This window comes from Rhipicephalus microplus, chromosome X, assembly GCF_043290135.1.
Source record: "Rhipicephalus microplus isolate Deutch F79 chromosome X, USDA_Rmic, whole genome shotgun sequence".
NCBI lineage: Eukaryota > Metazoa > Arthropoda > Arachnida > Ixodida > Ixodidae > Rhipicephalus > Rhipicephalus microplus.
In genome coordinates, this window is record NC_134710.1 from 395,477,736 (window position 1) to 395,495,264 (window position 17,529).

At 42.9% G+C, this 17,529-nt stretch overlaps 1 protein-coding gene across 1 annotated transcript; it reads left to right on the forward strand.

Moving 5' to 3' along the window:
• Positions 1-7,676: 7,676 nt before the first annotated feature.
• On the forward strand, positions 7,677-9,595 carry LOC119161906 (uncharacterized). The gene is made up of 2 exons (XM_075881674.1): positions 7,677-7,727; positions 9,173-9,595. The coding sequence occupies exons 1-2, from the start codon at positions 7,716-7,718 to the stop codon at positions 9,494-9,496; spliced, it is 336 nt and encodes a 111-aa protein (XP_075737789.1). The 5' UTR covers positions 7,677-7,715; the 3' UTR covers positions 9,497-9,595.
• The last annotated feature ends 7,934 nt before the right edge of the window (positions 9,596-17,529 follow it).

The following is a 17,529-nucleotide window of genomic DNA, read 5'->3' on the forward strand; positions in this document are numbered from 1 at the left end:
GTTTTGTTTATCAACTCTCGGCTCTGACTTGTTCTTTGGGCCACAGCCGGCGTCCGCTGGCGCGCCAAATAGGACCACTTCTAAATTGTCCACGCTTTCGTGGTGCGGTTCGGGGGGCCGATACCTCGGCCCTTGGAATTAGCCCGGCGATCGCCTACCGAATTAACGGGACCCATGACACTAGTAGAGGCCATCGGACGTAACGAAAGCGCGTTTTTTTGCGGTACATAGGGTCGACGGAAATGTTTCAATAGCTGTACCGAAAGGTCGATGAACGAAAAATATTGGGCACTATGACGGCAATTGAGGGCGTCATCAATTCGGAGCAATGGGTAGACATCTTTATGAGTGACTTTGTTTAAATGTCGATAGTCATTGCAAAAGTGCCAGCTGCCATCCTTCTTCTCAACGAGCACGGCTGGGTATGCGCAGGGGCTAGATGATGATTCTATGAGACCTTTAGTAATCATTTTGTCCACTTCCTTCTAAATTACTTGGCGTTACTGGTGAGACACACAATATGGACGATGCTGTATAGGACTGGCGTCACCAGTGTAGATTTGGTGAGTCATGGCAGTTTTTTTGCAGAGAGGACAGTGGTGAAAGTCGAAAATGTCTCGAATTGATGTTAGCAGATGACGGAGACCGGTAGCTTGCGCTGGAGTGAGATCGGGAGCAATCATGTTGCTAATGTCATTGGCAGGCTGAGTGTGATTGCAGCCGGGACAGGGGCATGTAGCATCGGCGTACAAACCAGTAACGTTGCAGCTTTCAAGCGGAGATAGGGTGGCAAAAGACATGTCTTGCGGAATAACTTCAGTCGTGAGAGTGACGTTCAGTAGGGGTATGACCACTGTATTATCAGTGACGGAGACAACAGTGTGAGCAAGGGCGGTGTCTTGGGCCATCAGTACGTCGAAAATAGGAGTGACAAGGTTGTCACCATCGGGCACATCACGCTAGGACGACATAGTGACGTATGTAGCAGCTTGTGGGGGCAAGCGAACGTAATGGTGAGAGCATAAGCGTGGATACTGGTTATCTGGAAAACCGGCAAGCTGCAGCAGCTGAAGCTGAAGAAAACCAGTGGGAGAAATATTGAGCGCAAAATGACGTGACAGGAGGTCCAAACCAAGTATTAGATCGTGAGGACACATTTCAATAACGGCAAACTGATCTAATGTAAGACGACTGGCAACGGACACACGGGCCATACACATTCCTTGAACGGCAGGGGTCGCTCCATCAGCGACTCGGAGCGTGCGGGAGGCGACAGGTGTGAACACTTTACGTAGGCGTCGGCGAAGGTTCGCGCTCATTGCGGAAATGTGCTCTCTGGTATCGATACGGACAGAAATAGTCACACCATCAACGTCAACGTCTAACAAACTTTGTCTCGTCGGAAGCGTCAAAAGAGGATTTGTGAAGTAAGTCGACAATGCAGCGTACCTTCGGGGCGCTGCACCGTTCAGTTTCCAGATAGGCAGGAGTTGGGTTGAATGGGGATGACTGCCTGCGAGTCTGTGGCGAGCGAGACGACTGGCGACGTTCTGGAGGCGAACGCGACTATCGGCCATGCGGCGACAGAGATCAGCTGTTGAACCTTCTGTAGTTGTTTGACAAAGTAGACTGCGTGGTAGATGCAAAGTGGGTGCTGTCTTGTCAGTAAAAAGGTCCATGCGGCACCCGAGGTGGCGAGGACCAGCGGAAATTGCAGTAACGGACGACATGACCTCCACGATGGCAATGAAAAAAAATTGGTCGATTGTCGGCGGTTTTCCGTACAGTAGTTTCGCGAGAACGGGTCATAAACTGCAGCTCGTGATAGGATGAGGGTGGACGCCATGGAGCTCGCTGCGAGCAGGGCACAGCGCACAGCAAGGAAATTCCTATACTAGCGAGTCCTTGACGGATGATAGCTTGAACCATGTTAGCAGTGAGTGGGGTCTGGTCACCTGCAGCAGTGTGAGCCGGAGTAGGGGCAATGGCTTCAAGTTCGCGCCGTACAATTCGAGTCACCTGATCTGCTGAAACTGGAAGTGGCGGCGGTGTTCTTGCACGGTCTTCACAAGACGACGTTGCAGCCATATTCGGAAGGTGGGAAAACACGCTGTCGATCCGTAGGCTCTTCGCTTGTTCAAAACGCCGGCGTTCCTTTACTATGGCGTCCACTGTAGAATAATTTTTGCTGGCGAGGAGGTTGAATGCGTAGTCGTCCGCGATCCGCTTAAGAATATGTCCAACCTAGTGGGCCTCCAGCATCTCAGCATTGACTTTGCGACACAATGCTCATATATCTTCTATATACGAGACCCACGAGTCTCTCGAAGTCTGCGCCCAAGACGCCAGGATTTTATTCGCGGCCATCTTTCTTCCCACGGGCTTTCCGAACAAGTCTAACATTTTCTCCTTGCACGTAGTGCACCTCCGAAATTCCGCTTCATGGTTATCATAGCACGTTTTGCCAGTTCCTCTAATGAAGAACAAAAGGTTGGCCAGCTTAAGAGTTAGGCCCTATTGGTATCGAGTATTCACACGCTTGTACTCAGCCAGCCAATCCTCAGCGTCCACATCATCTGGATCGCCAGAAGCGCTAAACGTGCCAGTATCCTGCGGAGGTTCAAGCACGCCAGAGCAGATGTAGTCGCCGCACCATCTACATCCGTAGGAACACCGGAGGCAGATGCAGACGCCGTATTATCCTTCATCGTTGCAGAGTGACTCCTCAAACGACGGCCGCTGCGAAATTTTGTTGCGAGGCAGTTACCCAGCACGTCCACCAAATGTGACAGGGCGAGATATAGGTTTATCACATAGCGTCAACAGAGAATCGGTAGCTGAACAAGATGGCTGAGTTGCTCACGCGCAAGCGCTTAACACACAGGCGTCTTCGTCATCTTCGTAAAGTGCCACACTTGCTTATGTCGATGATGCACCGTAACAATATGTACGGTTGCATCCTAGTTTCAACTGTAATTCACCACGTCATATGGTACAGCAACCACACGATTAAATGAATAGGCGATTACAGGCACCATAACGCGGACAGCACTCTAGAAAACGTTAAAAAAGAGCTGTTTTCGTCTGTCTTCGTGATTTAAACAATCCGCGGGCTCGTATTTTGAAATAGTAAAAGGGTCAAAGAGAGAACAATAAAAACAAGCAGGGTAGCAGGGTGATTAGGTCACAGGTTATCTTGCTTAAAACTGGACTGTGCCAGTTTAATGAACAACCTAGCATATTCAACGTACATAAGCGGCATGTAAAAGTACGTATTACTCCGTAAAAATAAGAAGTTGCTGATGCAGTCACTTGCCAACGGCAAACGTTGCGAAGTCTGAACATGGGGCAATAATGCACTCACTGGTTATCTCATAGCAATGACAGTTCCTAAATCAACAAGCACAAACCGTTTCGCAAGCGAAATGGCCTGCACATCTGTATGTGCACGAAAGATCGGAAAGCCTTGATGACGACGGATCCGACAGAAAACGAGCTTTTTTACCTACTTTTCTTTGTTGCGCTGAGGAAGGAAGAATTATGTACTGGACTTTTACAGAGAACTAATCTTCATCCCTTGAAGAAATTTAGGCCAATCAGCTTGTTCTCCATTGTATACAAGCTATTTACGAAGGTAATTGTTAACAGAATTAAGACAACATTAGAATTCAATCAACAAAAGGAACAAGCAGGATTTTGAACAGGCTACTCAAAAATCGACCACATTTATACTATCAACAAGATAATAGAGAAATGCTCAAAGTACAGCCAAAAAAGTGGCAGCAGCCAGCGCACTAACAAGTTGACTGGCGGAACATGGGAGAGGCCTTTGTTTGGAAGTGGACGTAATCAGGCTGAAGAAGAAGATAACGATCTTCATCCCAGCCCTTCAGCCATGATGTTCACAATTTTCGCCTCGCCCCGGCTTGTCTCGACTCCAAACGAAGTGCGGAAGAAGGGAAAAAAAGCCGCCCTGGCAGCCGTGACGTTTTGGTGACGTCAGCAGAATGGTCACATGGGCGAAACAGGTATATATGCAGAAAAAAACTTCCCCTCACCTGCAGTGGTCACTACTTCATTTCCTTTCTGGGGAACGTAGGGGATGCGCGTGGTAGCAAACTCTTCTTTCGAAGCGCACGGAAGTGGCTCCGAAAAAGAAATTTTACGTCAACTGGCTTTCCGTCACAGCCTAGAAGCCCAAAACATGAGTCGTGCTCCAAAGATGTGCAGCGTAAGATGTGCAGCGTAAGGTATGAGTTACTCTCCCTCCGCTTTTGTCCACACGTATACCTCCTTCTCGACCTCACTCCCCCCGCCCACCCTTTTGGTACACTGTACTACTCAACAACACCAGCGCGCCTAATAAGCCGAGTGGTTGCGATGCTCGCCTTCAAATCGTGCAAACATGGGTTCTAATCCAACCTGATAAAGAAATTTCTTTCGACACGAATCACACTGTTTTCATAAATTTTCGTTCTCTCTTCACCTTCACTCACCCATCAGAGTTATTCCACACCATGCCAAAACAATCGGCACACGTGTTCTGGGAGCGAAGCAGAAAATTAAGAAGGGGACTTACATAGCCCATGTCGGCTCATGATGATCACATTTTTCTGTAAGCGCATTACGAAAGACGACTCTTACAATAGCCCCCGCCCTGGTAAAAACTTCTTTAGAAATGATATTTGTTGAAACGAGCAACATTGAAAAGTGTAAAGTAGGATGGTTCACCAATTCTCTTGGTTCACTTGCATTCCTAATTGAAGAACAGATGTTCTGATGATCTAATGTCAAAATAACCACAGGCGAAATGCCCACATGAGCTAACATAGCTCGCTCGCTCATGACGAAAACCGAATGCATATTGAGTCGAGCCTTCGGGATCGAGAGTAATGCTGTCCATACAATAAAACAACGTGTTCACATTCCAGTTCTTATTATTTTTCGCCAATACAAAACATTCAACTTATGCGTAAAACAAAACAAAGGCGAAAATTTTTGCAAAATTTTCTTCCAAGGCATTTACAGGATAAAGAGGAATGTCAGCACCCTGGTTGAAGAATTCACTTTGAAACTTTTAGACGATATATTTTGTAGCCTGCGACAGTTTATTGATTCAGCCTCACTCGTTTTTCTTTCACTGTACACTTTTGCTCTTTCAAGATAATATAATAAAAAATGCCGCCATATTGACGAAGTGAATGATGATGAGTGGGCGAAGCTCCGGAGGTAAACCTGGTAAACCATGAATCCTCCGTACATTTTGCCCACTCGATTTTTTTGCAACGCTCCCCCTAGCGTACGTCACCGCACTATATCGAACGATGACACGCGCCATATGTGGCATCATTCCTATTTTATAACACCTCGCATCTTTCATAATCAACTACACGTACCGCCGTCTAGTTTATAACATCTTGCATCTTTTGGACGGACGGACGGATGGACGGATGGACGGACGGACGGATGGACGGATGGACGGACGGACGGACGGACGGACGGATTGATGGATGGATGGACGGGCGGACGGATGGACGGATGGATGGATAGATAGATGGACGAACGGACGGACGGACGGACGGACGGACGGATGGACGGATGGATGGATGGACGGACGGACGGATGGATGGACGGACGGACGGACAGACAGACGGACGGACGGACGGACGGACGGACGGATGGATGGATGGATGGATGGATGGATGGATGGATGGATGGATGGATGGACGGATGGATATGGCTGTACCCTTTAGATCGGGCGGTGGCAAGCGTAATACTTAGAACTGAACGAGAGGTGGCTACATACAGGGGACGCACAGCCCACGCCTTAAGGAGCTTCGCTCCTAATATGGTTCGTAGACTGTGATACCATTTATTACTGCTGTGCGTAGAGCTGAACAGAGCAAGCGAAACTTCCTCTTGATTGAACGCAGTGTTGCGACAGTGTTCAGCAAAAGAACAAGCAATAGACTCTTGGCTCGATCTGCATTTCCTGCGAAGGTTGAGCGTAAACAAAGTGGCAACGCCGACTATACATGCCACAACTTGGCATATGAGCTCTGACTAAAGTCGGCTACCGGCCGTCATGGCTCACGCATCTGGCACAAATAAAGGAAGAAAGACAAACTTTTCTGGCACTTGCGCCGCTAATACAACAAACGCAACAAAAATAAAAAAAGAGGGTCGCCGAATTCTCAGTGCCGCCGAAAACCAGTCCAGTTGTGAGCCTGAAACCGAAGCGCGTGTTTGGAACTGGTCGTGAATGAAGAGCAGTTCACCCGCCCTTACCCTGTTCCTTCTTGGTGTGTTTCGCAGTAGGTAGCATGAGAAAAAGACTTGCATAACCTTCACGCTTTAGCCAGAAAGAATCTCAAAGGACAGAAAAAAACAAATATAGAGACCCATACGAGTGCGTGCAAATGTCACAAGTGCGACCGGCACCCCAAATTACGAGGATAAAATTACCCCCAACTTTCAGATCCCCCACACCTTGTACGAATGATGGTCCTTTTTTTTATTGCCTTAACAAAATATGGACACTCTGGGCTGGATTATGTCGCTGGTGTCAACGTCAGCGTTGGCGTCACCGTCATTTATCATATATGTATGCTTGTCTATATCGTGATGACGCGGGATCGACCAGCACACAAAGAAACACGAGAACACGAAAAAACGCTTAATGATCACGAGAAAAGACTTCAACGTCTTCTTTGCCTCGGCGCTCTGCCAAGGACTCTCGCGCTGCTTCGTTGTCCCTGCCACTGGCACATATGCGGAGCATTATATATGAAAACGCAAGAAAGAAAACTAATAAAAAAAGAGAGGCCCGCGGAATTGAACGTCCAACGTCTGAATTACTACAACGAGGTGTTCGCACTGAGCCACGAAGGAGCACCTCCTTCAACATTCAAACGGCAAGCTATCTATATCCAGAACTTACCGCTGGCGATGGGTATCTCGGGGGAACTATTCTGTTTTCAGAAATACCAGCGACGTGCCACAATGAGCGCGCGTCGCCAGATCGTCACAACGTGATTGTGCGCGCTCTCATCACCCATGAGTACTTTGCCACGCGGTGAGAGGACGCTGAGGCGTGTGCTCGCTTATCTCGTGGTGAAGACAATTGTACACCTCGTGCCTTAACTGAAACGATTCGGTTGTAGTTATCCGGCGCACAAAGGTCACTGCACTTGTTGCGCAGTCTCCGCTCTCGAAAAAAAAGGCGCGCTTTTCAGACACAGCGTAGTAACAACTGAGATGCTAATTCGCTTTTTTTTTGTACCTGTCAGTAGGTTTCTTGAGCCATTTGTGCGTGAGAAACGCGGGACAAGTTTCGATCTGCTTGTCATTCTTCGTGTGACATTCCAATTTGTTGCTATCGCGTTTATTGCTTTGCCTTTGCGGCAAAGTTGTGACCTTTTTATTTTATTTTGCTCGACCACGTTTTGCGAGACGTGTACTTTCGTGTGGCTGACTCCACGCTTCCACCTGCACTGGATACAAAAGAAGCCGCGGAACGTGTTTTTTACATTTATGTTCCTCCTCTATTTCTCCGAGACTTGTGCAGAATGCAGACCGGCAGGATTGGTTTCTTTGAGAGGGAAGCGAGGGCGCTAAAGGGGTTGGGGTTGGGGGCTGATACCGCTATATAAAAAGGCCCCATGGTGACTGCCTAAGTCGTGTCACTGCCTGCAGAGCCAGTAGCAAGCCCAACCATGAGGTCCCTGGTAAGACTCTAGCGTCTCCGCACCCGTTTCGCTTCTTGTCACCGCACCCTGTGGAATATGTGCACTCGGAAGACCACTGACCCCTGCGTCTATTCCTCACTGGATACTGCCGTCGTACGGCGAACATGCATTGAGTTCGCCGTTCGGCTTTCTCGTTCATTTAGATGCGGTCTCGCTTATTTAATGTATGCTTTGTCTCGACGTTTCAGGGATTGCCTCCTTAACTCATGACCTGGCGTTAAGGGAGCTCCCTTGGTGAAAAATGCCGCGTTGCTCTATGTTCGTCTTGCTTCTTTTGCCACTTTTATGAAAAAGCTTGACTAACTTGATGCTATTATTTTGCCATATGCCCAAGGTATAACGTCAACCTTGAGCCTATAAAATTACAAACATCGGACAGTAGCCTTAGAACATTAATCTTGGAGTTGATTCGAAGGCAGGTAGCTCACTTTTACTTGCTGGATTGTATAGACGCTTCAATATAACTGGTGATTTTCTCGATTACTTTACTTTTGTAATACACAACTCAACTCTATACTTCGAATTACGGGTTGAATATTTGTATAGTGAGCAAGAGCATTTTTTTCATTAGTAAGTGCTGTTTGCCAGCGGTCATTCACTTTTGTGACTGTTCCTCATATAATTTTCCTAAAAGTAGATGATAAGGTGTTGCGTGAATTGTGACCCTGAATTACAACATTAAAGTAAGAGCTTCTGTATTCACCCAGTGAATGTAAACTCACGTTACTCTCAGAAAACAACCGCTACCCATTGGGACATGCAGCTGGATTTTGTGGGGTATAGAGACGACACACGTATTTTTGATAGCCCAAGCAATATCTAAAAAGAAACAATCAATGAATAAATCATTAACGGTGTGATACCACAACAATCAACTGCAGCCCCAGCCATGTCCTCTCGAGAACACTCAAAATTATTTAGAGGGCTTTTGTTTGAAGGGAGCGCAACATAAGTTATCAATAACAAATTAGAATAATCATTCATAATCCGGGGTCTAACTCTACAATATCAAGGTGCCACCGTACAGGCACGCCACTCTGTGGGACTTCTGATTTATTTTAGTAAATATGAAAAAGTGTTGACTGTTAGTGCCGAGAAGCGTGTGAGCTTTAATGTGAGCAAGGAATTCAAATGGATGCCCCAAAGTCTTCGGCAACTTGTATAGCAGGCATACCTGCACAGAGTCACCTTAAACGCAGTTAAGGTTTATAAGCGACGACCACAAACATGGCAATTTTACCAGCCGCACAGAACGCTGCTTGATGAACGTCAGTGTGTGTGTGCTATTATCCTTTACGTCCTTTGCAAAACAGCATAGCCGCTATCTGTGATTGCTGCCTATAATATCAAAGAAAAAATTGTAACTAGAAAGTAATCACTTGGTGGCAGTGAAAGTTAGACTTTTGCTTCAACGCCATTTGCAGATTGCAGTTGTCTTCTTCGCTTTCCTTGCCACCGCCTTCGCTGGATACTTTGGAGGCTACGGCGGTTACGGTGGATATGGCGGATACGGTGGATATGGCGGATATGGTGGCTACGGTGGATACGGTGGCTACGGCGGCTACGGAGGGTATGGTGGCTACGGTGGATATGGCGGATATGGTGGCTATGGCGGTTACGGCGGATATGGCTACGGCTACCCAGTCGGCCGTGCTTTTGCCTACCACACGCACATCAAGCACGGATACGGCGGTTATGGTGGATACGGACTCGGTGGCTTTGGTTACGGACACGGATACTACGGCTGAAGGCACGTTTGGCTGACATAAAGTCTTTCTCAGTCTGCACCAAAACAATTCTGTTGAAGAGTGTTCCTTCGCAGAAAATAAAAGCTCAGCGAACACACATTTTGACTATGTCTCATTTACGCAATATAAAAAGAGTGATTTAGAGTTTTAGTATTGTACCACAAAACTTTTCTTCAAACATCATGGCGACGGCCATTGTTCGATATAGCATCCACACTTTTCAAATTGATTATGTGAAGCCGGTCAAGACAGAGTTAGCAAGAAGACGAGTACTTGAAGTGAATCACAGTTATACAACAATTTACCCAGAAATGAGCCGCATGCGACTGTTTCAGTAAGGCATCTTTATCACTATTTGTATTTCGACAAAGGCGTTATACAAATGGTGTTTCTGGTATCACCCTTTGCCGTAACATGTGCTCCAGCTAGGTCATTCCTTTATTGATCACATTCAGTTTTTCGCTTCATGTAGAGCTATTTATTATGGCAAAAAAAGCAGCCTTGATGGATTCGCACAATCACGGCTGTCAATAACGGGCACATGCGTAAACCGTGTTTCATAACGTCGACAATGAAATCACACACTAACTACGCAAAAAGGCTGTCATTTTATTTTTAGGCTCTCTGTAGCGTTATCGTGTTATATTAACTGTTGAAATTCAACGTCCCGAAACCAGGATGTGATTACGAGCGACGCTTTAACGCAGGGCTCCGGAAATTTTAATCTCCCGGTGTTTTCAAACTTGCATATACGTTTAAGCGAGCAGGTATCAAACATCAAGGCTTCCCTAGAAAATTCGTTCACCACGGCATGGATTTGATTCTGCCACCTGTGGCTCAGCCTTTCAACTCCATAACCTGAGACCACATGGCGAGTCACCACGACAGATGGTGATTTTGTGACTGATGAAACTGCGCAACGACTCATCATTGTTTCTATACAGGGCGAAAGAAATATGAGTCAGTTCTTATAATATCAGTTCTGCCAACCTTACTACATTTTTTTTAGCTTACGGAAGATGGACATCAGTATGAAAGGCCGACAAAGTGTACCTGGTATAGAGATGCCGCTTGTCCGGTGTCCGTATGCAATGGCTACAGTATATGGGGCAACGGTTGGGTAACATATGGTAACATTACACGCAAAAAATATTCAACAACTTTAGAATAATATCAATCATTGTGACAGAACAGTATAAAACACTTACAAGCAGAAACCCTTCATACTATTCGGAGACTTCAACGTAGACATTCTACACCTTAAGACCTAAAGCTTTCTCGTCGGCTCTTTGTCACTTTATGTTCCTCAGTTTACATTATATAGGACAATGTTCGGGAAACGTACGATATTACCGAAACATATGTGAGACACAAATGTTTAACAAAAGACTGATATCATAAGTGTGATAGAATTACAGAAAAAAACAAGCGCAAACCTTTTGTACCATCCAGCAACAATTTGTGTTGCTAACTGAAAGCTAACTGAAAATTTTTATAGTTGCAAAAGTATTCACCAAAATAATTTGCTAGGTAAAACTTGATGACCTTGCTGAAGGGAAGAAGCAATGCATGCTCTTTATACAGGGTATTTTAAAAAAAAGCGTCCAGTATTCTTTAAAATTAGTAAAAGGCGCTATTTACTCGTCTTCCCAGTTCCTTTTTTTTTTTGTAGCGGCAGGCTCATAGGAGGGTTGAAGACATCATTTCGAACAGTAGTTACGAAAGCTAAATTAATTAACATTTTATTCCTTGAAGTAACGCAGTCATACAGATTTGATTTGATTTCATTTGACTTATTGCGCTCATGGATCATTCCCTTTCAGTTTCGACGCAGAACTCAGGAGAATTTCATTATTTCGCAATTATTGCTAGAGGCCGCTTTGAGTAAATTTGGAAGCGGCAGTGAATTCTTCGCATAAATGAAAGCTGCCTAGCTCCGGTAATTGAAAAGTTATTTTTTAACGTTTCTATTTACTGCTCTGACGAATGTCTTCAATCCTCTTAAGTTCCTCCCCGCTACAGGAAAAGCAACTGTGAAGACAGCGAGAAAAGAGCACCTGTTGCAGATTTTTAACCAATATTGGACTAATTTCTTGAAACACCCTCTATAGGAGCTAATTGAAGTTTGAAGTTTATTCTGAATCGAAAACATACAACACTCATTCAACAAGGCGTTGGATGGGAAGGGGTGATAAAAAGGCAATTGAATGCCTGCCAGAGCACTGACCCCTGCCCTGGCCACAATAATGCACAACAATCAGCATATATATATATATATATATATATATATATATATATATATATATATATGTATATATATATATGTATATATATATATATATATATATATATATATATATATATATATATATATATATATATATATATATGGGAGAGAAGTGTATACTTAAGGGCTCGTATTTCCGTGGTTTAACACAATATCAATGAGATATAACAGACAGTAATGCCAAGAAATGTACAAGGGAAGGTATTAGAACCAATGGAATGTAAATAAGAAGAAAGAAGAAAGAAAAGTGGATGAAAAAATTACCAGCTGTGAGCAGGAATAGAACCTACGACCTTCGAATAACGCGTTCGATGCTCTAACCACTGAGCTATCACAGCGGCCGTCCCACCATGCAGTTTTTGGGGTTTATATGTGAATTTAGAAGTAGGAGTGACAGTCAGCGCCATCTATAAAAGCCAAACAACGAGTGTGAAAACACTCTTATTCGCATGTTTTGGCGTCACGTAGCACGTGAACTTATTATTAGCGGGCAGCTGATTAATTGTCCCTCTTATACAACCTAAACACACCAAGTCTGCCAGTACGAGACCCTCGTTCAATGAAATAAGGGAGAGAAGTGTATACCTAAGGGCTCGTATTTCCGTGGTTTAACACAATATTAATGAGATATAACAGACAGTAATGCCAAGAAATGTACAGGGGAAGTTATTAGAACCAATGGAATGTAAATAAGAAGAAAGAAGAAAGAAAAGTGGATGAAAAAATTACCAGCTGTGAGCAGGAATCGATCCTACGACCTTTGAATAACGCGTTCGATGCTCTAACCACTGAGCCATCACAGCGGCCGTCCCTCTATCCAGTTTTTGGGGTTTATATGTGAATTTAGAAGTAGGAGTGACAGTCAGCACCATCTATAAGCCAAACAACGAGTGTGAAAACACTCTTATTCGCATGTTTTGGCGTCGCGTAGCACGTGAACTTATTATTAGCGGGCAGCTGATTAATTGTCCCTCTTATACAACCTAAACACACCAAGTCTGCCAGTACGAGACCCTCGTTCAATGAAATAAGGGAGAGAAGTGTATACCTAAGGGCTCGTATTTCCGTGGTTTAACACAATATATATATATATACATATATATATATATATATATATATATATATTTATATATATACCCTACATATGTAGAGTATTTATGCATAAGTACAATATTGATTGATTGATATGTGGGGTTTAGCGCCCCAAAACCACCATATGATTATGAGAGACGCCGTAGTGAAGGACTCCGGAAATTTCGACCACCTGGGGTTCTTTGACGTGCACTCGAACCTGAGCACACGGGCCTACAACATTTGCGCTTCTATCAGAAATTCAGCCACCGAAGCCGGGATTCCATCCGGCGATCTGCGGGTCAGCAACCGAGTACCTTAGCCACTAGACCACCGCGGCGGGGCTGCATAAGTACAATACACTGTGCAAATACAATAATTACGTCAACGTCAACTTAAAGCATAAATACACAAATCCAATTGAATTGAAGTACTATAGGTGCAGATACACAGAGAAAAAGAAAAAGGAAAGAGCGAGAAGAAGAAATGACTTAACACTCGTAAAATCACTCTATAGACAAAAAAAACATATAAGAATGAAAAACCGCTGCTATCGTCACTACTGAAACAAGTGAAAATTCGCGAATAAGTGAATAGGATTATGCGTAGCTTAAAATATGAGATACGCGTATAACAGTAAAATACATGAGATGCACAAAGTTTATACAAAAATTACAAAGAGAAAAAAATTGATGTCTCATGCTTGAAGCGTCAGCAGAAAGTCATGGATCTTTTTTTATAAAATTGTTGATGATCGACTTTCATTGAATATGCTGATGGCCATGCTGTTTGAATTTAAAAACGAAGGAATAAGGTGTGCTAGGTTTTGTTTTCCGTAGTGGGTCCGAATCTTCTCGCTGAAAAGTGTATTTTTCTGAAGCTGTACGTTTGTTGTCTGCTGAGGTAAGCATTCCTAATGAATCGGTGTTCGATTTCGTTTGGTCGTAAATGACTGACGCCAGCTTTTTATTAAAGGTATTTTCTAATGTTAAGATATCACGCTTTGCTAATGAAGAAGTGGGGTGGAAAGTATTCTACGTGAAACATTTGTAATCATTTAGGATGACTGCCAGTTCGGTGTGTTGGTAAAGGTTCATGATGAAACAAGCGCTGAAAATAGGCTTGTCTGTGTCCTCTCTGAGTGTGTGTGTAGTTTCAGTGCTTGGTTTCATCATCATTTTTCAATCATGCTAAGCATTGTTTTTTATAGTATGTGAATACCAGTTTTTTTTGTTGTCGAGTCCCAAAATAACAGGCAGTAATGCATAAGTAAGGTGTAGGAAAGTAACTAAGTAAGTGCAGTGGAGTAACTAAGGTGTAGTGAAATAAACTAAAGTGTAGTACGGCTGCTTTGTCACACAAAAGGGTAGTAAGCATCTTAGTTTTTTTCAATTACACCAATTAACCATGATACGTGCGTAAGAAGGGTATCTATGTGATTAAACCAGTTCAACGTTTCGTGAAAAATTACGCCTGGGAACTTTTCACCCTGAACTCGCTCAGTCAAACCCCTTCTAATTGTGAGCTGCGTATTACGAAGAAGATAACCATTTCGAGGTTGAAAAACAATGCATTTCGTTTCCTTAACATTTAATTCCAAGTGATTTGTTTGCAACCGTGGAGACAATTTTTTAAGCCAAATGTTTGCTTGTTTTTCTAGACAGCACATATGCTTACCGGAATTAGAAATACGTTAGTGTCGTCTGCATATAGGAAAACCTCTTGTGTTAAAGGTATGTTTACAATATAATTTATGTGGAATAGAAACTGAAGTGCCCCGTGTATGAAACCTTGTGGGACGCTGTAATTTATCTTTCCGATTTAGGTGTTGAAGTGCTTTTTATCATTACATTAAATCCCATGAGTTCTGTAACTTCTGAATAAATTAAGAGATAGGCTTCTCATTCCTTATTCGTGAAGCTTCTGTAGAAGAATTTTATGATTAGTGGATTCAAACGGTTTCTTAAAATGAAGAATTATTCCGATTATGTTGTGTTTTTGCTGAAAATTGTGGATCATTTTATCGTTAATAGATAATGAGGCTTTTTCAGGCTACTTGTTCTTCTGAAACTCATACTGATGTTTTCTTATAATTTTTAACTACAGAAATTTGCAAGTCGTGCATAAATAACACGTTCAATAATTTTCGAAATTATAGCCAAAACAGAAATAGGACTATAAATATTCATGCAATTTTCATCACCACCTTTGTGGATTACAGATGCTTTGGTCACTTTGAGTTTGCGCAGGAACGTTCCACTGCTCAGGATAAGGCTGCAGATATGGGAAAAGGTGCACTAATATATTCCGATACTGCTTTTAGAGGTTAAGTCTTTAAATCATCAAATCGAACTGCAGAATTGATATTTAAATTCTTTATCAGTAAGGGTACTTTCAATTCATTTGTGGGAGTTAGAAAAATTGATTCTGGGATGCGCGCTGTAATATAAGATATATGAGACTGAACGGAACCACTTGATGTATCGGCCTCCCCTGATTTTTTTAAAAAAAGGTAATTGAACATGTTTACAAGTAAAGTGTCGGCATAAGATTTGCTGTCTATTAGAAGCTCAGAAATGCTCTTGGTATTCTTGTTTTGCAAATGACCATTGACATTGTTCCGAATGGCGTTTATCATTGAGTACCTTGATAAGATTATTTTATTAGTCGTGAATTCACGCCTTTTTATTATCAGACGCTAGCTTATTCCTAACCTGCTTAAAATTTAACAAGTACACTGTGCTTCTAGTTTTTATAAATTGAGTCAATAAGTTGTCTCTTGCTTTCTTTATTTTTGAAGCGTAGTATCAATGCATGTTTACTTTTGCCTTCTTGATTTTTATATAGGTCACAAACCCAAAGGCTAGGTCGTAAAGCCCTGTCAGTTTTGTTAAGAATATGTCATAAGCACTCACTGGGCCAGTGGCATTGAAAACATCACCCCAGTTTGTTTCTGCGTAATTCTCTCTTGGTATATTTTGCGATGGCGTGTATGAAGTCCTGACATTTGTTTTTTTTTACTGTCAAGGTAAAAAATGATGAAATTGGTAATTGATTGCTTACTCGAGGTATCAGAACCCCGGCACAAATATCTTTTTTACAGTTCGAGAAGCATAAATCTTATGCAGTTTCAGTCAAGTGTGTGATCCTGGTACTTACTAGAATGATGTTTTCATAACCAAAAGAAAGCATTTGGTCCAGAAAGTTTTGTTTGTTGCTCCTCGAGGACACCACATCTGTGTTGAAATCTCCGGCAATAATTACGCGTGCGTCCTTTTGTTCCCAGTACTCAAAAGTTTACCTTATGAAATCCAGAAAATTTGACATAGTTCATCAAGGAGGCTATATATAGCAGCTATAGTAACGTGCTTTGACATTTTACCATGACAGATTCAAACTGTGTCGTTACTAAGGTGTACTCTTTGACGATGTTATATTTCACACTCTCATGAACATAAATCTATACACCACCACCCCATTTATTTTGCCTACAGATTGATGCAGAACTATAGTTCGTAAACTGCACGGTATCACGGCAATCAGAAGACTACATTTCTGTGCAAGCTTAAATGTCAAACGGATGATTAAAGTTGTCAAAAGAATGCAACAGTTTCGTTTTTATTTTGAAGGCGTTGTGCATTAGAGTAACTGAGTGATAATTGTTTTGTGAGCTGTAAAGCAACATTTGGGGAGGCCTCAGTGCCATAGTATTTTCGTTCCACCTTCGCGAAAAAAATCAGACAACTCCTTCGATCAACCATCTTTCAAATCCCAGATATTTCTCAAGGTCTAGGAAACTTCCAATATTCACCCTATTATTCTAACTGCAGCGATGGAAAAGTTTGCCGTTTTGATTCCACGTGATGTTGTAATTGTTTTCAATAGCTTTACTTCCCTTTTGCCAGAACTTTTTTGTATGCTGTGAAGTTCTCAGAAAAAATATAGAATATTTTGATTTCTTCAGCTCTACTTTGTTTGCAAGTCGTTTTTTCGAAGTTTGGAGAGATGAAAATTGTGCTATCACAGTAATAGACTTGTCTCCAAATTTTTCGTTTCTTGACGCTAGTCGATGTGCGGCTTCAATTTCAGGCTCAGAAAGTTGTGGAAGCTTTAGATCAGTTGATTCAGCTTTGCCAGAAGGTTTTCGTTTTTGTGATAGCTTAAGCCATTCACTTCGAAGCTTATACGCCTACTCTACTGGTCTAACTCGCTCAGCTCACGCCTAATTTTCCCTACATCATTTTGTCTATTTTGCGCTCCAAGCCTCAAAACCCATTTTTTGGAATCTGAAATGTCGGCTTATTGTTTTGCCATCTGCACAAGAACTTCATTGTACCTAATGAACTAAAATTTCGCTGATTGTTCATTGGTATCAACAGTTATTTTTATTTCGGGGAAAGATTGAACCTTTACTTTGATATCCAATAGCTCAGTAAGCTTGTGATGAATTTGCACTAACTCTGAGGCAAACTTTTCAATTTCTCCGCTCTGAACGTCCATGGAATGGACACCACGTGTCGTCGTTTTGCACGTACGCATGTCGAAGAGTATTTTTTTTAGCTACCGATTTCTCTTTGTAGGAGTTATTAGTAATCACCGAACATTAGCCAATGTGATAACCCTATGTGCACTCGAACATAGAAACAATGACTCCGATTTATGAATATTGCCTTCA